The following is a 22,050-nucleotide window of genomic DNA, read 5'->3' as shown; positions in this document are numbered from 1 at the left end:
CAGTGTTTCTATCATGTAGAAGTAGAGGATGCTAGAATACTAGCTCTAACCTTCTCTGAGTACATGTGGTGAGATTAGTACCTAGGGAATCCCAAGTATATGGACCTTAAGTGGTGTAAGTGTAGGGGCAGAGATTGAGCCACACTAAAAATAGCCATAAGAGACTGTGGGAAAGCAGCATATAAGCTGCTTGAGTTCTGAAAAGTAACTATATGTATTGCGCTACAAGTCTGGCTGTTTAAAAACTGGTTGCATTATAACAGTGTAACACCTGGAATTGTTCTGTGTGCCTTTGCCCAAAACAATAACATGTTGTTATAGTGGACCAACTATCAAATTGAGTACTTTTAGTTTGAGTTTTGACATATTCTCAACTGTAAAGCATTCAGGTGGTGATTTTGTGAGCCCTCTGTTACCAATAATATTAAAGCAACATAATCAGTCCTTGAGTTCATTCTCTTATATTGCTCCATTTCCGGCAAGTGAAGTACTGGGCACGGAAATGGGCACAAATGTGCATACTTTATAATCACCATACAGAAAGAATTTACTGCACGTCATTGCAGCATGTAGCATCAAAATTGTAGCACCAGGCACACCTATTTCCTAGCACCTCAGTAGGCAGAGGAAAACCCTGTATTTTCACTAGTTAAGGGCAGGGTTAATATTGTGCTCTGCACTCACACTATGGGGTATATTTATCAAAGAGTGACGTTAGAGATCGCCACAGTCCCCTAGAGTGAAATTCTGTCATTCTCATTTTCACACACTCATTTGATTGGAGGGTGTATAGTAGAATGTCCACTACATGCCCAGGAAATGCTCATATATTAAAGCTGGACATGATTTGCAAAATTACCAACATTTTGCTGGATACAAATTGACTTTGGAATTCTTTAGAATATTTTACAATGGGTGAATTAGGCCAGATTTTACACTAGAACTTTGCCCTCTGTTATCAAAGCAGGCCACTTATATTAAAGCATTAATAATCAAACGCATATTTATATTTCAATATCTGTACTAATTTAATTGCAACTACTTACTTTGCTCAGGGAGAGGTGCAGACAAGATCACGCTGTGCAGCCTCTTTGTTTCATTAACACACTCTGCAATTTTGTCAATGTTGTGACGGATCTCCTCGATCTAAACAAATAAAATGATAAATAAAGCTATGACACATTACAAAAATAAGATAACATTGAATCAGTTGCAATGGTTTTTATTAAATTACTTACTGATTATATTGCCTTATTTTGACTTTTCAGTTTTGGTCTCTGTTTTATTTATGTTACACATGCTCTTTTCTTCTCTAAGCCTACCAAAAAATTCACATCTGTGTTTTTGGATATTTCTAACCTATTTTGATTGTTAAATGAAGATACATTACTGTACATTACGTACCAAGACGTCCCATTAATTTTGTGCCTACACATACAACTGCCTTGCTCCAAATTAAGTGTATGCTAACAAATCTTTCACTGTTCAATTGTCTGCAGAACAATTGGGGTTGAGTTGTTCCACTGTGGAGGCAGAACAATCTGAAATAAAGTTTTCCAGTCTCCTTTCTCCTTGTGTCTCCACCTGTTCATCTAGTTTTTTAGTCTTACATCTTTACAGTTTGGAGTCTTTCTACAACAAGATAAAAGACCCATACATGATTCCACAAAAAGGAATTATCACCACAGATCATTCAATATCAGACAACCTAGATCCCAGTCTCAGATTCAATACAACAGGCAATTAAAATCTTCCTGGTAGCTCAAAACTCAATCCAAAACAGTACGTGAGGTCAGGATTCTTGACTCTTCACCACACATTCAAAGGACTTTTCTGTATGAGAAAGATTAAGCAACTGTGTACATGCTTCGAACATTTTTATAAAATATGTATGGCAATTAGACACTCTAAATAAGAAATGCAGAATTAATTTCGCAAAAATGATTCCATATTTCAGTATCCACCATACCATTCATATTGCCCCCTGTACCTGTGCCAGCAGCCATTGTGTTGCCTCATGTACCTGTGCCAACAACTCATATTGCTCCCATTTGTACCTGTGCCAACAGCAGTCAATCCAAAAATATCCACAAAATTGCCCCCAAATATGTACCTGTGCCAGCAGGAGCCAAAAATCCATCATATTGACACAAAATATGCACCTATGCCAGCAGCAGGCAAAAATCCATCATATTACCCTCAAATATGTATCTGTGCCAGCAGCAGCCAAAAATCCATCATATTGCCCCTAAATATGTATCTGTGCCAGCAGCAGCCAAAAATCAATGGATTTTGCCCCATATCATCTGTTTACCTGTGCAAGTAGCAGCCAAGATATTGCCCACAAATATGTACCTGTGCCAGCAGCTGCCAAGAGGGAGGTGGGAAGTGCTTCTTCCCACAGTACGACTCACGGGAAAGAACAGGCAGTTTATAATATTAAAAAACGATTAAATTATTACTATTAAGTTACAATTAAAAGAGCGCCCCCAACCCATGATGGCACCCTAGGCGGGTGCCTACTCTGCCTACCCCTAGTTCCAGCCCTGGCATTCCTATCTTTGTTTTATCCAAGGTTGTGAAGATTGAACTAAATGCGTGTAACCTAAATACCTCTTAAATCTGGTGAGTAGGTATTCTCTCCAGAGAGGTTTCTTATTACCTTTATTAGTAGGATTACCATACTGACAGGGTGGATGTGTTTTTGCACTTTTTACTGAGCACAACGTATTTGGATATTCTGCACTAGGAGTTTTCTTGTTTGCTCTTCACCACAGAATATATTTTCAAGCAGGTGCCGCCATTAGAAATCATGGGGCCCCGTACAACAAGCCCCACCCCAGATCCTGCCCACTCCACACAACAGTGTAAAATACCACACAGACATCAGTGCTACAAAAGGTAACCCCCACACACACAAGTTATAAAAAGCTATTTATGGTCAGGGCCCCCTTTTAAGTTAAAAAATAATTGGTGACCAGGGCCCCTCTATAAGTTAAAAAAAAATGGGGCCCCAAAGAATATTTTTTAAAAATGATGGCAGCCCTGTTTTCAAGCCTATGTGATAGTCCTGCAAGGTGGACACGTTTGGTGGGAGCTGCAATCAAACACTTATCCTTGAATACAGTGCCAATTGGACTTTTTTGCTTTTAACTGACGCCAAGTGGCCTATTTATTAAGCCTCCAATTTTTCTGCCCATGTTTTTAAGGAGAAAAACGTTAATTTTTACAGGAAAAAAAACTAAAGTTTTTCAGATGTATTATGCTCTACACCTGTTTATGTGTTTGAGCGCATGCAAGTGGGTGGAAGGGACGTGGTTGTTGCCTAGGGCTCCTAGTCGGCCTGGACCGGTCCGGCACTGCTTGTATAGTATCTTTAATTTTGTGTGCCCATGGGAGTTGCTGCAAGTTTTTTGTGGGTACCGGCCCCTCCAAACAATTTTTTGTCGAGGGGCCTGTTGCACGTAACCATTTCTGTTATGTGTTTTTAGTGAAATGCATAACGCCCCAATCTATGCTCTTAAATACTAACATTATAAAACTAAAATTTGCTTTTCTGGGGCAATTTGCTTCCTTTCACACCAGATTTGAATCTATCTTGAAAAAAAAAAGAATTAAAGCTTTTGCTTCATATATAAACAATATTCTTTTGTTCTTGAAAAGGCCTAAGCCTTTGCAAAGTGTAGTACTGAATTTTGGATATTCAACAATAAGCCCATACACGCAATGGGTTAACAGATATTTGCCTTTCCATCAATGGCAACTGTGAAGGTGCAAGCCTGGACAACAGTCATCCTGCCATAAAACAATCCTTGCAGCTACAGTAATGTCCATATCAAAGAGATGCAAATAACTGGACATAGTGGTGTGGGTGCAGGGATAGCAAGAGTTCCCAAGGAAATGACACTCTGCTGGATCAACAAAGGGACACCTGGAGCATTGGGTTATGGGATTTCTTTCCTAACTTGATTTCAGTCCCTTGTCTATCTAAGAAGAGATGAACCATCTTCAAGAAAAGCTAACATTGACCTGATTGGCTGGGACTGTCTTTTGGGTGTGGCTGTTTTGGGAACAGGGTAGTATGTTTGTTTGAATGGTCTTCCTTATGTGTATATAAAGAGCATTGTAAATACTTTATTAGTTACTCACTTTCCACTCCCTTCCATTGCATCCTTCCCTATCCCTTTCTACCTCCCTCCATGTTAGTTAGTTCCCTTTTTATGTTATACCTTTTAGTTCCTTTGTAAATAAATACCACTTATTTAAAGATCAGTCTGCCTCAAGTCATTAGCCTGGCACCTCAAAATAGAGCAGATCCAACATATTGGCACCCCAGATTTGAGGATTTCAACTAAACCCATCATCGTAAGGAAAAGGAATCTGCTTGGCTGAGAAGATTTGAGAAGCCTGAGACTGACGCGTTAAAGGTCTGACCAGAAAAGAAATCCTGGAGCCTAACACAGGTAAGTATATGTTTCTTTTATCTAATTTTAACTGAAGTTATTGTATTAGAAACGTTTCTGTTTTTTTAGTGGAAAGAAGTTAAGGAACACTTTAAGTAAGGTAGTAAGGTCAGTTATTGTGTAGAAACTATGGTATAGTTTGTTGTTGTTCTGAAGTTTAGTGTTTTGTTTGTGTAAGTAATTGTTTGTAGTGTGTATTGTTTGTTGTAAACATGGAATTTGTTCAAAGATATGTAAACAAATATGCCTCAGCTGATTACCATTCATGTGCAGATGAGTCTTTGACACATCAGTTTAAAAGTCTACTGACACAGTGTCAAAGTTACAACAATAAAGTAAAATGTAATCATCTTGCAAAAATGGTAAAGAAAATTAAAATGGCCAATGAAATATTAGCATTATTAAAGATGAAAGTTATTGCTGAGAATAAGGCAGAACAGTGGAGAAATGAGAAGGTCCAGTTAAGAGAAAACTTGGAAAAGTTTGGTGAGTCACTTATTGTAGCAGCTAGCACTTCAGAAGAGCATATTTCAGAATTAGAAGAACTGAGGGAGAAGGTAGAACTGTTAGCTAAACAGAATGATTTGTTAGAAGAAAAGTTGAAGGATTGTGAGGAGAGGTGCAGGCTCAGAGAACAAGAGGTGATATCTTTAGAAAGCAAGGCTGGATATGAACTAAATGTCCCAGTAAGTGTCTGCCCTGTTACTGAGCAAGAGATAAAAGATGGAGAACAAGGTATAAGACCACAAACATTACCTAGTCCATCTCTCTTTAGCCCCCAATCAGAATGTGCTAGACAACAGATCAATAATACACATGGGCCAACTAATAATAATATTCATTCAAACTCAGCAGCACTGAAAATACAAGAGGTTTGACCCAGATATTGGGAAAGTTTGACACTAATTTATCCCCTATTACCCTTTCCAATAAATTGGAAGCTGTGGTCAAACAATATAACCTTGGAAATAAAGATGCATGTGCCTTGCTTAGGGCATGGCTCCCATATCAGTTGGCTGCAGAACTTAGGCCTCCGGTTGGTAAGCACATTGGGACATTGTCCAATATCAATGAAAATTGGGGAGGTACCACTGAAAGGTTAAGAGAGTTGCAAAGGATTTTGGGTGGGCATGATACAAGAGGTACAAATGCATTGGAGAATGCAAGGTATAAGAAAGGAGATGATCCAATGTTATTTTGCACTGATTATCTCTCCCTATATAAAGTTGTATTCAACTGCCCTGATATGTTGCCAGATGAGCCCAATTTTCTCTACTCAATGGCAAATAAATGTAATGTTGATTACAACACAAGAACTGCCCTTAGGTATGCCACCTCATACAACAATTTTATAAATACACTTAGGGATTGGTCTCAGGAGTCTTTTGAATTCCAGAGACATATTTCTGTTGCTTCTAAAAACCACCAAAGCAGGAGATTTCCACGGAAATGTTACAATTGTGGTAAGTATGGTCATGTTGCTCGATTTTGCAGAACTTCTGCCAATCAGCATGATACTTACCCAATCCATTCAATACAGAGACAAGAGGAGGATGCACAGGAAAATCTAAATGATTATCTCCTAGACCATAGCCCTCCCTCAGAGCCTGAAACTGTTGTCTCCTCTGATAACATAGACACAGGTTCCAATAGTGCAGGAGATCAAAAAGAGAGCCAAAATGAGCCCAAAAGGGAATTTCACACACCTCCCTGTAAAACAGGAAAAGAAGGGACAACTGCCCCACCCTTTATGCCTTGGGTGAACATTCCACTGTGGCTTTACAGCAGTTGGTCTCACATTGCTATGCAAATGCTAATGGCCAATTTAGCACAGTTTGCCCAGGGTGTACCAAACACAAATATGCCTGTTTTCTAATGACAAGGAATGTGATGGAATTAAAACTAGATATGGCCATGACCACTGTATAATGGATATGTACTATGTTATTTGTAATTTTATGTATATTAATTATATGTATGTTTCTTTTTCAGAGTACTAGTGGAAGAACGATTGTCCATTTATCCTGTAAAATGAAGAAGATACTGTGATTTTAAAATTGATTTTTGTTTCAACAGGTTGTAGATTTGTTTTAAGGAGCACAGCACCTGATGACTTTGTGTCTTACACTAAATAACCCTGATTAACTGGATAACTGTATTGTTTTTAAAACCACGTGGTACAATCAATGAGCTCAATAGTAAAATAATTGTTTGCAAACAATTTAAAAAACAATATTTAAACTCAATAACATCTCTTCACAATACTGGTGTCCTTGGTATATTATTAACTTTATTGTCCACAGGTATTTGTTTTTGTTCATGTATTTGTGTTGTTAAATGTAAATGTGTTTATCTTTGTTTTACATGTTGTCTCTGTTTAGTGTTTTGTGTGTTAGTTTGTATACAGTATTAGTATCTTCATTGTTTTAATCAAAACACTGCTAAAAATAGCAGACCGTGTAATTTAGAATTTTTTTTTGCTCTCTACTTGCATAATGGTACCTACGTTTTTCGGTACCAAATGGGGGGTGATCATAGTTTTCTTTCCTAAAGCCCACCAAAAGATACATGAAAATGTTTTTACAATTTTTATTTTTGTTTTTTTTGCAGCTCTCATTTTATGTTATTTTTTTTTAAACAGAATGTATTGAACAGATAATAATGCTACACATATGGTCCTGCTCTTGCTCTTTTATTTCGAGGATCCATGAAACTACATAGAAAAAATTTGGGCCCTGGATCAACTGAGTTTGGTTATATTTTGAAAGGCAAATGTGTTCAGAACTTTTGAATTTTATTAAAACAGGTTTCAGAACAACATTACTCACTCATTGTTTAGGTTAAAATGGAAAACATAGGGCACAACTTTCGTCATAGAATGTTTGTGTATATATATATATATATATATATATATATATATATATATATATATATATATATATATGTATGATGTGGTTTGTTGTTTTTACATAGAAGTGAATTTAAATATAAAGTTAGAAGGCATTATCTGGATAAAAATAACATTAATATAAGAATATGCAGACTAGCGAACAAATGTCTGTAGTATATAAAGTTTAATTTGATGTTATGCTACATGAAATGCATGTGTATATGTCATGTGCAATGTTTGGTGGTATTGAAAACCGATGTTATTGCCATATCTTATGTGTGAATGTGAGTAAATGGTGTATTGTTGTATGTCCCCTGCCCATTGGCATAATACACCGAGAGAGCCACAGGTCCGAAGAGGATTTGCCACAACTTGCGAAGAGGATTTGCCACGACAGTAATTATGTTTGTTTTCATAGAATATCCAAAAGTATGTTTGTCATTCTGACACACAAAAAAAAAAGTGGGGAATGTAGTACTGAATTTTGGATATTCAACAATAAGCCCATACACGCAATGGGTTAACAGATATTTGCCTTTCCATCAATGGCAACTGTGAAGGTGCAAGCCTGGACAACAGTCATCCTGCCATAAAACAATCCTTGCAGCTACAGTAATGTCCATATCAAAGAGATGCAAATAACTGGACATAGTGGTGTGGGTGCAGGGATAGCAAGAGTTCCCAAGGAAATGACACTCTGCTGGATCAACAAAGGGACACCTGGAGCATTGGGTTATGGGATTTCTTTCCTAACTTGATTTCAGTCCCTTGTCTATCTAAGAAGAGATGAACCATCTTCAAGAAAAGCTAACATTGACCTGATTGGCTGGGACTGTCTTTTGGGTGTGGCTGTTTTGGGAACAGGGTAGTATGTTTGTTTGAATGGTCTTCCTTATGTGTATATAAAGAGCATTGTAAATACTTTATTAGTTAGTCACTTTCCACTCCCTTCCATTGCATCCTTCCCTATCCCTTTCTACCTCCCTCCATGTTAGTTAGTTCCCTTTTTATGTTATACCTTTTAGTTCCTTTGTAAATAAATACCACTTATTTAAAGATCAGTCTGCCTCAAGTCATTAGCCTGGCACCTCAAAATAGAGCATATCTAACACAAAGTATGCCAATTAATGGGTGGATGGTATTTGGCATGACCAACTCACAGCACAACAGCAAAACACAAGAAACCTTCTTCCTGCATATCCCTTTATTCTTGTTGGTATGTGCAATTCTCTACTTGACAACCTTCCCACTAAATTCTGTGCCAACTGATCTCACTATTTCCTCAGATCTATATATTTATGTCTAATCTCTATAAGGATATAATGTACAAGATATTCATGACTTTTGAATATTTTATATATATATATATATATATATATATATATATATATATATATATATATATATATATATATATATATATATATATATATATATATATATATATATATATATATATATATATATATATATATATATATTGTTTGAAGGTGCACACCGTTTCCAGGTGAATGTACCTGGGTGCCTGCCAATTTTGGATAAATGCAAAGTCGAAAGTAGCGACACTCACAGGTTTTGTAAAGAGTTGAAAAACAAAAAAAGTTGTTTATTAAAGCTCAACGTTTCGATCCCCCACAGGGATCTTCGTCAGGAGTATACAAAGAAACATTCAGACAACCCATAATTCCCCAGAATTTAAACCCCCAAACACAGAAAATGGCGCCAAGAATCATTGCCTGGCAACCGTGTAAGCTGTCAATCAGGTACTGTACAGAGTGTTCGTAAGCTCGTGAGGTGCAGGGAAAAAGAAAGGGGAGAGATGCAGTAGTGAGTGAAGGGAGTAAAGTGAATAAGTAGGTAAGTATTCGATTCGAGAAAACTCTCTCTGTGCCAGGAAAAACCACACTGTTGTGCTGAACCGTCCTTGACCAATCAGAAGCGCTGTCAGGGCCCCTGGGCAAATAGAGGAGCATCCAATCAAAGCCGTTGCCTGGCCAGCTTCCACCAATCGCAGCATCTAGTGGAGGTGGGTGTGCGCACTTGCGCTGTAAACATCGGTACAGCAGCCCGTTGCCTGGAACCCGTCAGCTGGCAACCCAAAATTAGCATATTTAGCAGCGGACACAGTAGACACAGCTCCCTGTGTCTCAGGAGCCGCTGCTCAGATTAAAGCAACGTGCCTAATAGCGATAGCCGCTCGTAGCAGGCAGTGACAGCTTGCAGGCGGTAGCATATATTTCAAGGCACAAACCGCATCAGAGCGGATAAGGAATGGGTTGGAGCGCCCAAGGTATGGGACCAGCTCAGGGCTGGCGGGTGTACTTCAGTCCGTGCCCACACACTAGACAATCGAAATGTCCGCAATCCGCAACTGGAAAACCAGAGGGTATAGGACAGCACAGGCACGGTGGTATATGGCATGTTCAGCAGATAGTGTAAGAATAGGGTAAAAACAGCGTAGGAGGGACAGAGGAGCGTAGGAGGAGGAATACAGGAAATTAACTATAGTAACATGTCCATCCAAGTGTAGCAACTACAAAGGCAAATTGTCATCAGAAACATTTAGTGGAAACAGCAGTATTGAAACAGTAATATACACATAAATTATCAACAAGCGAAAAAGGGTCTATTATGCACCAAGTTTTACAAAAAACATCCTAGTGGTAACCTCTTGCCTGGAACCTCTCGAATGCTTCCTTCAGTTGGGTTTCTGCTGTTACAGGATCACTGTTGTTACGTATTGTCCGAAGAAATTGTGAGTAGGGAATTGCCCTAACGGTCGAGGAAGGGTGGTCGCTGTCAGCATGCAGAATAGTGTTTCGATCCGTAGGTTTTCTGTATAGCTTCGTCCCTAGGCCATCAGCTGTCTTAAAGATAAGTAAATCAAGAAATTCGATACTCTGGTCGCTGAAATTTATTGTAAAACGAATTGGAGTATCCAGACTGTTAAGTTTATTAAAGAATGTGGTAAGTGATGTGACGTCTCCTCCCCAAATCAAAAGCAAATCATCTATGTAGCGAAGATAGGTGATGAGCTGGTCGTCTGAAGGCTGGTAACTGGTCACTGTGATCAATTCACCTCTTTCGACCAGGACATCGAGTGTATCGTAGGACCAGCAGAGGAGGGAATGGAGGATTTATACACACAACCTGCACTGAATATAGACACCACAAGGGAATTTGGATTCACTACATTGGATGCAGACCGGATTCTATTCCCAGACACTACCTTTGAAGAAACTGTGAGTAAATCCTCCACCAATATTTACCATGAACTTTTGGACATGAAACGTAAAGAGGTGGATCTACACTTACATGGCGTTTTCATATCTAACTACCACAGACAGAAATTGATTCCAAGAGGATTCAGAATTAGTAACATACCAACTCTTGGACACAGTAACCCTGATTTTTACAGTAAGTGGTGTGGCATCCTGAATCGCTGCTCCTTGGATCTAATCTTACTGGTGGTAGAACAAGTAGGCAAAGACCTGGTGAAAGTCAGGGAAGACATTGCTAAACTAGAAACGGCCCACTTAGAATCTCTAAAATCTGACAATACTTGTGACTGGTTGAAAAAATTAACTGACATCATAAAAAACATAAACAAGACCTAACCAATTTCAAATAAACTAAAGGTGGCCATACATGGATAGATCCGCTCGTTTGGCGATGTCGCCAAACGAACGGATCTCCCTCCGATATGCCTTCCTACAAGGCATCGAAACACTATTCTGCATGCTGACAGCGACCACCCTCCCTCGACCATTAGGGCAATTCCCTACTCACAATTTCTTCGGACAATACGTAACAACAGTGATCCTGTAACGGCAGAAACCCAACTGAAGGAAGCATTCGAGAGGTTCCAGGCAAGAGGTTACCACTAGGATGTTTTTGTGAACCTTGGTGCATAATAGACCCTTTTTCGCTTGTTGATACTTTATGTGTATATTACTGTTTCAATACTGCTGTTTCCACTAAATGTTTCTGATGACAATTTGCCTTTGTAGTTGCTACACTTGGATGGACATGTTACTATAGTTCATTTCCTGTATTCCTCCTCCTACGCTCCTCTGTCCCTCCTACGCTGTTTTTACCCTATTCTTACACTATCTGCTGATCATGCCACATACCACCATGCCTGTGCTGTCCTATACCCTCTGGTTTTCCAGTTGCGGATTGCTGACATTTTGATTGTCTAGTGTGTGAAGTACACCCGCCAGCCCTGACCTGGTCCCATACCTTGGGCGCTCCAACCCATTCCTTATCCGCTCTGATGCGGTTTGTGCCTTGAAATATATGCCACCGGCTGCAAGCTGTCACTGCCTGCTACGAGCGGCTATCGCTATTAGGCACGTTGCTTTAATCTGAGCTCATGAGACACAGGGAGCTGTGTCTACTGTGTACGCTGCTAAATATGCTAATTTTGGGTTGCCAGATGACGGGTTCGAGGCAACGGGCAGCTGTACCGATGTTTACAGCGCAAGTGCGCACACCCACCTCCACTAGATGCTGCGATTGGCGGAAGCTGGCCAGGCAATGGCTCTATCAACCTTCTAACTTTTTTTAACCTGCCTAACTGCCAGTTGATCCAGAGGAAGGCAAAAAAAACAAACATCTGCAGCCTCTCCAATTTGCCTCTGCGGGGGAAAAATCCCTTCCTGACTCCAATCAGACTAGTCCATGGATCAACTTGTACTATGAGCTATCTTCCATAACCCTGTATTCCCTCACTTGCTAAAAAGCCATCCAACCCCTTCTTAAAGCTATCTAATGTGTCAGCCAGTACAACTTCTTCACAGCTCTCACTGTAAAAAACCCCTTCCAAATATTTAGGTGGAACCTCTTTTCTTCTAATTGGAATGGGTGACCTTGTGTCAGCTTGGAAAGACCTATTGGTAAATAAAGCATTAGATAGATTATTATATGATCCCCTTATATATTTATACAAAGTTATCATATCACCCCTTAAGCTCCTCTTCTCCAGAGTGAACATCCCCAATTGGGCTAGTCTTTCCTCATAGCTAATATTTCCCATACCTTTTACCAGCTGAGTTGCCCTTCTCTGTACACTCTCTAATACAATAATGTCCTGTTTGAGTGACGGAGACCAAAACTGTACGGCATATTCTAGATGGGGCCTTACCAGTGCTCTATAAAGTGGAAAAATGACAGATTCCTGTCGTGAATCAATGCCCCTTTTAATACAGCTCAAGACCTTAATTACACTGCATGCTGTAGACTGGCATTGCTTGCTACAGCCAAGTTTATCATCTACAAGGACTCCAAGGTCCTTTTCCATAATGGATTTGCCCAGTGCAGTCCCATTAAGGGTATAAGTGGCTTGGATATTTCTATATCCCTGGTGCATGACTGTACATTTATCAACATTGAATCTCATTTGCCACTTAGCTGCCCAGATTGCCAGTTTTTCAAGATCCTGTTGCAAGGATGCTACATCCTGGATGGAATTAATTGGGCTGGATAGTTTTGTGTCATCTGCAAACACTGAGTTATTAATGAACAAGTTAAATAAAAGTGGACCCAATACCGAGCCCTGAGGGACCCCACTAAAAACCTTACTCCAAGTAGAGATGTACCATTAACAACCTCTGTACCCTATCCTGTAGCCAGTTTCCTATCCATGTGCAAATGACTTCATTAAGCCCAACAGACCTTAGTTTAGAAAGCAGTCATTTGTGGGGTACGCTTTGGCAAAATCCAAATATATCACATCTACTACCCCCTCCCTCCCACTGTCCAGCATCTTACTAACCTCATCATAAAAAGCAATCAAATGTATCTGACATGACCTATCATTCATAAAGCCATGCTGATTGCTGCTCATATTGCCATTCACTAGGACCAAATTTTGAATGTGATCCCTTAACAAGCCTTCAAATAATTTGCCCACCAAAGATGTCAAAGTTACTGGCATATAATTGCCAGGCTGAGATCATAATCCCTTTTTAAATATTTGAATGACATCAGCTTTTCTCCAATCCATAAGTATCATACTAGATGAAAGTGAATGTGAGAAAATCAGAAGTAGGGGCTGGTCTAAAACGGAACTAAGCTATTTTAGCATATTAATGAACAACAACAAAACAAAGTAACAATTATGAGTCTTAAGTAGTATTGCATAGATTAAAAGGATTTACAGAGGTTCATGCACCATTACATTTAGGAGACAATTATTGGTCACATTACCCCTGGGCCAGCAGGCAACTTTATTCCAACAGGGCGTAGGTTACATGACTTTTTCAAGTTGTCACTGTGACAACTCAGATTTATTGGATTCTCAAATGAAAACCAGGGCAAACCGCCCAAAACTATCATGATTCCTGAATGTATAAAACATGTTCCAATTTTTTACAGGGACCACTGACTTATACATGATTATACATGAGGTTTTAGCAAGAGTATTTTCAGATTCAAATTTTTTAGCAGCTTCAGAGCATAATAAATCTGAAAAAAATTTAGTTAATCTTTTCCTCAAAAAAATTTAGTTTTACCCCTTTAAAAACTTGACCAGAAAAATTTGAGGTCTAATAATTATTTTATTATTAACATGTATTTATATAGTGCCAACATTTTGCGTAGCACTGTAATAAATAGGCCCCTTAATGTTTCATGTAAATATATATATATATATATATATATATAAAAAAAATTGTGTAAATTGTAAACAAAACAATTGTCATATTCATTTGAGCAAAACGTAAAATTAAGAGTAAAAGTCACATGCCTAACAGAGTTAGTTGGCTAGGTGCTTCATATCCTGTCTGCAGGTGTTGAAATTATTGGTAAGCAAAGAACCTGGGTGGCCTTTCAGGTCTGGCCAGTTAAATTTGTTCGTAGCTTATAAAGTTACCCTTATGAAAGAGATCTGCTAGAACTTTGGCCACTGCTTGTATTTCAACAGCTCAGCAAAATGTTTCATATGGTAGTTGCCCTATAGTGGAAGATGTGGGAAGGACAGCCATGGGTTAGCTTTACATGTTTAAGAGCAATGGTCCTGACTCTGCAGGTATCAGTTAAAACTGGGGTGTACTGTAAGGTTGCAATAGATCCCATGATAGTTGTCTAGAGGGCTAAATTGGAATTAGAAAGATCTTAGTTAAAGGAAAACTATACCCCCAAAATGAATTCTTAAGCAACAGTTTATATCATATCAAGTGGCATATTAAAGAATCTTACCAAACTGGAATATTAAAGGGATAGTTCAGTGTGTGAAAATAAAAACTGTGTAAATAGATAGGCTGTGCAAAATAAAAAATGTTTCTAATATAGTTAGTTAGCCAAAAAAAAATGTATAAAGGCTGGAGTGAACAGATCTCTAAGAAAACAGCCAGAATCCAACTTCCTGCTTTTCAGCTCTATAACTCTGAGTTAGTCAGCGACTTGAAGGGGGGCCACATGGTACATTTCTGTTCAGTGAGTTTGTAATTGACCCTCAGCATTCAGATCAGATTCAAAAGCAACAGGTATGACCCATGTAGCCCCCCCTCAAGTCTCTGATTGGTTACTGCCTGGTAACCAGGGTAACCAGTCAGTGTAAACCAAGAGAGCTGAAAAGCAGGAAGTAGTGTTCTGACTGACATGTTATACATCAAATCATTCCAGTCTTTAAACATTACATTTTTGGCTAACTAACTATATTAGAAACATCTTTTATTTTGCACAGCATATCTTTTTACCCAGTTTTTATTTTTACACTGAACAATTCCTTTAAGTAAATATTGCCCATCTTTTCCTTTGATCCCTCATTGTATGATATTCTCTGTGTTGCCTGAGGTCACCTGACCATAAATACAGCAGCTCTAACTGTAACAGGAAGAGGTGTGCAATCAAAAGACAAAACTTTGTCCATTAATTGCTTCATGTGATGTACCATGTATGGTATTATGTGCACCGTGAATCACAGGTGCTGGCCAGAATACACCACTTCTTATGTAAAAGATTAGAAGCTGTCTAGTGTATGGTTGGGTGCCAAACAAAATAGAATGAGCATTTTAGTGCAAATAGATTTTCAGATTGTCCGTTACCAAACATGTTCTGATTCCAATCCAGCCTTGAAATGGAAAATGTGGGGAGCAGCTATACAGTAGGAAGCACCTTTAAATATAACTGTACACTTGTACATGCCAGCCCACAAGTCATGTAGCGTGACATGTGCTGTGTACATCTCAGATCTAACCTGGGAAAAGAAGTCATCCATAAAAGCGGGATTGTCGATGGAGATGTCAACTTCATCTTGATCATCAGTGTCCCTTGTCTACAAAAAAATAAATAAAAAAACAATAAATTATTCACCTAATAATGCTGCCATTCCAAAATATTCTTTAGCATTTTAATTAATTACATATTTCTTAAAAAGAACAACAAAATAATATCTACTTCTGGTTCTCATCTTTTGAACTTGTTATTACTGTTATTAGTCTATTTCTAGCCCTCTGTCACTAGTTATGGCTATCCCGTGACCAGTCTATATCATCTTTTTATCCTTGCAGTTTCTGTCTTTGCTGTTAAAAGCTGCTCTATTTGTTTATCCCTTTAATGAATGTTTTCCAGCTGGTTATCTTCTAGTCTCACTCTAGTTGTCTCTTTTCTCTGTCCGTCTCTCTTGGTGCAGATGGTCAGTGGATTATCTTCAAATAACTATAACATGTTATTAAGGTTTTTTTTAAAAAAAAAAACTGTGTAATGGCGGAAGGGAAAACAACATAGTATAGGAAGAAAAGAAATCTGTATGCACATAGCTCCAAACAGCAGCTATATGCTGAATAAAATAAAGTCTCAAATTAGAGTCATATTAGAATAAGAAGTGGCTGATACCAAGACAATCTGCTACATTTTGGCATACTCCACAGATGCATACAATTGTGACAATTTAATGTTCTTACATTTAATATTTAAAAAGCAAATGGTTAAGATTTCTAAAGCTTTTCAGTCATCAAGTAAAGCTGGTTTGTTAATCAGTCATCAAACATTCCTCCTTAGTCACTGTATCAGAAAGAAGGAGGTAATCTTATACTCTGACCCGATCATTGCCATACTGCCTGCTATCTTTTGCTGTTTTGCTGTTCATAGCAAATAACAACTATTAATCATAATTCCCAATTTTTTAGGTTAGTATGTCACCTTATCTATGTAACTTACTACCTCAGTCAGCATGTTAGCTGCATTTATCAAGGACAGGGTTTTACCCCAGCCTTTTGAAAGGATCTTTGATAATGTTTTATTGTGGCTCAGGGACTTATGTATTCTTTATATTTGCCATGTCAACCTATTCTGAATATAGTAAACTGTACAATCATGTACAGGTACTACTATAATAATACATTGCAATGTAATAATAATATAATATCTTTAATTTTAGATATCATTGATACATTTATAGGTGGCATGGAAGCTAGTACACTGAGACAAATTCACTAACCTCCAAAAATTCGCCAGCGGCGGCTTCGCTCACAGTGCAACACTTTGCCAGGCATAGCTTAGCCAGGACAATGCTAATTCACTAAAATCCGATGTTGCGCCCAGGGCGACGAACACTGGCGAAGTTGCGCTAGCGTTGCCTAATTTGCAAAGGCGGGAAGTTAAAGTTCAATGGACGTATATGTTGCAGCAAATACATTACACTACACAATTCCGGGAACCTTAATAAAATGTGCCATATGTTAGGAAATGTAGGGAGGAAGCTGGTTACCCCCAAAAAAAATTACGCTCTTTTTCAGCCTATCACCCTGAAAAAAGGAAAAGAAAAGAATTTTTTTTTAGGAAGTCCTATCTACTCTATTGCACTTCGTCTGGTCTGAGGTGGCGAAGGCAAGTCTGGTGCAAGAGGTAACGTTCAGTAAAATCCGCATCTTTGTGGATTTGCGTAGTTGCGTCCATTCGCCAGAGCGCAAATTCGCCAGGCGTTAGGGAGCGAAGTACCGCTAGAGTCTATCTCCTTCGCTAGCGAAGTTACGCCAGCGACCGCTAAATTTACGAAGTACCGCAATGACGTCACACTGTTGATTTTTCGCCTGCATTAGTCACTTCGTCCTTTAGTAAATTTGCCCCACTGTGTACAGATGAAGTGTTAAAATAAAGAATGGTGGCACAATTTTCCCATTTGTCATTAAATACATTACAGTGACCATGGGAAGTTCCCAGAATACAACCTGTAAAACTGGTTTGTGAACGTTCCTTTTAACCTCTTAAGACCTTTTCATTGCCATATACCCACAACAATTCCCTGTTGTTTTGATTTGTGTACTTGCCGCTTTCAGTTGCTCTAGCCGATCCTTCATGATGAAGAAACTTTGTACTTTTTAGCAACAGACACAGTTTCTCTTTTTCACTTCTCTGTAATTTCCTGGTTTATTTTCAGTTCTTTTTCTGTTTTCTTCTTCTGTGTCAGTTAAGACAATGAAAATAATGCATGATACTCTTGATCTGCCTTTCAGATTGTAACATTCTTTTCTTCTGTCTTTTCCTGTACCATCCTTTAATGTAGCTTCATTAAGATGTCATAGATCTGCAGCTCTTTCAGACCTCAATTTTCTCTTCCTAGTTGTGTGATTCAGTAATTCTCTGATTCACTCACTCTCCCTGTAAATCCCCTGCCTCTCTCTTTGACTGATCAGTTCTCTCACAAACACAGCTCCTCCCTAATCCTACCAGGAAGACGTGAGACAAATAGGGAGGACTGAAAGGAGAGAAAGGGAGGGGTGTCTACAATGCCTAAGTTGCCAGGTGCATCTGCACCAAAGAGCCACGTAACAAACTAACAGAGCAACATACCCTATTTAGTCACTGTTAGTAAAAGGTTGAAGTCACTGTAGGCACTGTATGTTCTGGACACACCTAAGTATCCTGTCTACAAGTACAGCCTTGTGTCCAAATAAAAGCTTTAATTTTTGAAATGTGTTTTACATGTCTTAATCGGAAAAACAAAGACCTACATGGGGTTAAAGAACTTCATGCACTGGTTGTTGTCCAAGTTTAATTAATAGTATCCACTACAACCTGTCCACATTGCACCAGTACAGGTGCAAATTAGCACACAATGGTCACACAAAAGTTGCAGTGCATACTATTTACACAGAATTTTGGAATGGCATTACTTCTGATGTGCATTAGTATCTGATTCACTTGGAAGAATTTAGTTGCAAATATCAGTGCAACCTCTAAGACCCTTTTGCTTACATTTGTGTGTTTTGCATATTTTCACTTGCAACCTTAACCAAGGTTAAATGTTGAAATATTTTCTATAACAAAATAGAAAGTAAAGATATGTCTGATAACACAATGAAATAAAACAACACAGTAAAATATATTCCCCATTTATAACTATACCTTTATATACAGACTACAAAACCAAAGGGATCTTACAAGGTAATATAAATATGACTACAATATGCGCAATATGTTGGCGCTCTAAAAATAATAATAATACAGTATTTTATAATGGTCCATCCACTAAATATTTTCTGCAATTATTACATTTTTGTGCCTGAACACAATCATTTAAAGGGAAAGGAAAAGGTACAATCACAAGTGGTGCAAAATGTTTGGCACCCCCCAGTGATTGTAATCACTGCATGCACCAGGGAGCAATCTTTTTCCTGCTTCTTCTTACTTCATGTGCATGTGCAGTAGCTTTTGGCATTTTCACTCTACTGTGCATGTGTCAGCCCTATTGTATTCAAGAAAGAAGAAGTGGAAGAAGAGTATTGTTCCTTGGTCTGCTCACAGAAGCACCCCTGCCCAATGCAATGTACTCTTAACAGGAACACAAGCCAGGGGTATCAGGGAAGTGAATACAATCACTGAGGGGTGTCTAAGCACCTCCCAGTGATTGAACCTTTTTTTTCTCCATTAAAATGTATTTTTGTTACATTTTCCTTAAGAAAATATTGGCATTAACATGAGTTCAAATATAGCCAATGCTTACGTGTTTGAATAGGAAAAGAAACATTTGTTGGTTTCCATATACTTACCTTTCATTTTTTCTCTTTGTTTCTTATTTGCTTTGTAAGCTGGCCATTTGTCATTAATACTGGAAAATTATATCCTTCACATATCCCCTTCCTTTAAATCAGTTACTCATTTCCTTTTTGCCATTAGCACTTATCAGCCTCCTCACTTCTGGCTGACCCCTTTAAATTGAGATATGCAAGCATACAATGAGTTAACTACAGACATAGAAAAAAAGAAGAAAAATTGATCAATGCACATTCCCTGGTCCCCTGTCATATCAGTAATCTATGCAGATGCATGTATTTACAAAGACAGGGGTTTTTTTTAGTTACAAAATTATGATCATAAGATTGATAAGCCACCATACCACGTCAAGGTAAAATCCATATGGCGGTCCCTAACTATTTACCTCTGGTCATAATTTCAAATGCTAAAGCCTCCCGGCATAAGAGCATTACCTGAAAAATAAGGTCTCCCGACCTGGGCATTGGTTTTCATCATAGGGCTTAGTCCTCCCCCGCCATAAGCTTTCAAAGGGGAGAGATAACCTAGACCCCAGCATTGGTTCCATAAGATTAATCCTCCCCCGCTTGCGGCTTTTAAGAGAGAGAAACTGCCCAGACCAACACCCATTTCCAAAGGCATTGTTCCACCATTTAAAGAGACAGGTGTGGGGGTGCTACAACCACATGGAAGCCTGGCCTGCAGCATAGCTGCTGAACTTCCGAACAGAATAAATCTGCTACAATACAAAATACAAAAAGGAAAAATTGTGAGAGCACTCCATGGCTTAATAAAAATGTACTAAAATACATTGGAAGTGCTACTGATCTGGCCAAATTAACTACAGACATAGAAAAAAAGAAGAAAAATTGATCAATGCACATTCCCTGGTCCCCTGTCATATCAGTAATCTATGCAGATGCATGTATTTACAAAGACAGGGGTTTTTTTAGTTACAAAATTATGATCATAAGATTGATAAGCCACCATACCACGTCAAGGTAAAACCCATATGGCGGTCCCTAACTATTTACCTCTGGTCATAATTTCAAATGCTAAAGCCTCCCGGCATAAGAGCATTACCTGAAAAATAAGGTCTCCCGACCTGGGCATTGGTTTTCATCATAGGGCTTAGTCCTCCCCCGCCATTAGCTTTCAAAGGGGAGAGATAACCTAGACCCCAGCATTGGTTCCATAAGATTAATCCTCCCCCGCTTGCGGCTTTTAAGAGGGAGAAACTGCCCAGACCAACACCCATTTCCAAAGGCATTGTTCCACCATTTAAAGAGACAGGTGTGGGGGTGCTACAACCACATGGAAGCCTGGCCTGCAGCATAGCTGCTGAACTTCCGAACAGAATAAATCTGCTACAATACAAAATACAAAAAGGAAAAATTGTGAGAGCACTCCATGGCTTAATAAAAATGTACTAAAATACATTGGAAGTGCTACCGATCTGGCCAAATTAACTACAGACATAGAAAAAAAGAAGAAAAATTGATCAATGCACATTCCCTGGTCCCCTGTCATATCAGTAATCTATGCAGATGCATGTATTTACAAAGACAGGGGTTTTTTTAGTTACAAAATTATGATCATAAGATTGATAAGCCACCATACCACGTCAAGGTAAAACCCATATGGCGGTCCCTAACTATTTACCTCTGGTCATAATTTCAAATGCTAAAGCCTCCCGGCATAAGAGCATTACCTGAAAAATAAGGTCTCCCGACCTGGGCATTGGTTTTCATCATAGGGCTTAGTCCTCCCCCGCCATTAGCTTTCAAAGGGGATGTATTTTAGTACATTTTTATTAAGCCATGGAGTGCTCTCACAATTTTTCCTTTTTATACAATGAGTTAAGCATTGTATCATATGATATATATATATATATATATATATATATATATATATATATATATATATATATATATATATAAATATATATATATAAAAGTTTGAAGAAAGCACTCACGGCATTGATCATGGGATGAATTTCAAAGTGTCTTTATTCGTGCATGGTGCATCAACGCGTTTCGGCTCTCATCCCATGATCAATGCCGTGAGTGCTTTCTTTAAACTTTTTATTGATCTATTGGTCAGCACCCAGCGAGAATATTTCTGAATGGTGAGTGCCGCTTGATCCTGCCTATATATATATATATATATATATATATATATATATATATATATATATATATATCCTTGATAAAGGTCCCCAAGTGGGACCGAAACGTTGGACACAATGCTGTGTTGAATAAAATCACGTTTGATTGATCTACAAATGAGTGTGCTGACCCTTCATCATATACATTACAAACATTTGATCGTGCACCTCAGCAAAACAGGAGAAAAGAGTGCGGACACCCATGAGACTGGTATATATATATATATATATATATATATATATATATATATATATATATATATATATATATATATATATATATAATATATGGCTTGATAAAGGTGTTTGTAGACACTGAAGCATCACTATTTGTATGGGCTATGTGGCTGTTTCTACAATACATTTTATATGCATTATAATATGAGTGCTGGGTCTTTTTTGTGATATATATAGAAAAAAGAAGTGGAGCAGCACACAATTTTTGCAAAAAGTGTATATTCAACACATCAGTATAGCGACGTTTCGGGCAAGCTATATGCCCTTTATCAAGCCGTAAATAATACAGCATTACACACGTGAAATTTAAAAGCAGT

The 22,050-nt window shown here is 38.4% G+C and overlaps 1 protein-coding gene and 1 pseudogene across 12 annotated transcripts in view; one reads left to right on the top strand and one right to left on the bottom strand.

The window, feature by feature from the left end:
* LOC108697535 (syntaxin-3) overlaps positions 1–21,102 on the bottom strand; it is a 60,419-nt gene extending 39,317 nt beyond the window's left edge. The window contains exons 1-4 of one of the 11 annotated variants that reach the window (XM_041571217.1): positions 21,041–21,102; positions 19,347–19,505; positions 15,554–15,631; positions 1,047–1,146 (exon numbers count right to left, since the gene is read on the bottom strand). In XM_041571217.1, the coding sequence (XP_041427151.1) occupies positions 1,047–1,146; positions 15,554–15,574 (121 nt within the window). In that variant the 5' untranslated portion in view covers positions 15,575–15,631; positions 19,347–19,505; positions 21,041–21,102. Of the gene's footprint in view, positions 1–1,046; positions 1,147–15,553; positions 15,632–17,624; positions 18,644–19,346; positions 19,591–21,040 lie in introns of those variants that run through there. The other 10 variants (XM_041571216.1, XM_041571213.1, XM_041571215.1 and 7 more) reach the window with 10 other exon arrangements.
* Positions 4,209–7,855, top strand: LOC121396367 (annotated as a pseudogene). The gene has a single exon (XR_005963003.1). The product of XR_005963003.1 is annotated as a posterior protein-like (transcript).
* Positions 21,103–22,050: the final 948 nt, after the last annotated feature.

This window comes from Xenopus laevis, chromosome 7S (assembly GCF_017654675.1).
Source record: "Xenopus laevis strain J_2021 chromosome 7S, Xenopus_laevis_v10.1, whole genome shotgun sequence".
NCBI lineage: Eukaryota > Metazoa > Chordata > Amphibia > Anura > Pipidae > Xenopus > Xenopus laevis.
The sequence above is the reverse complement of the archived record's forward strand: the minus strand, read 5'-3'. Positions and strand labels throughout refer to the sequence as shown.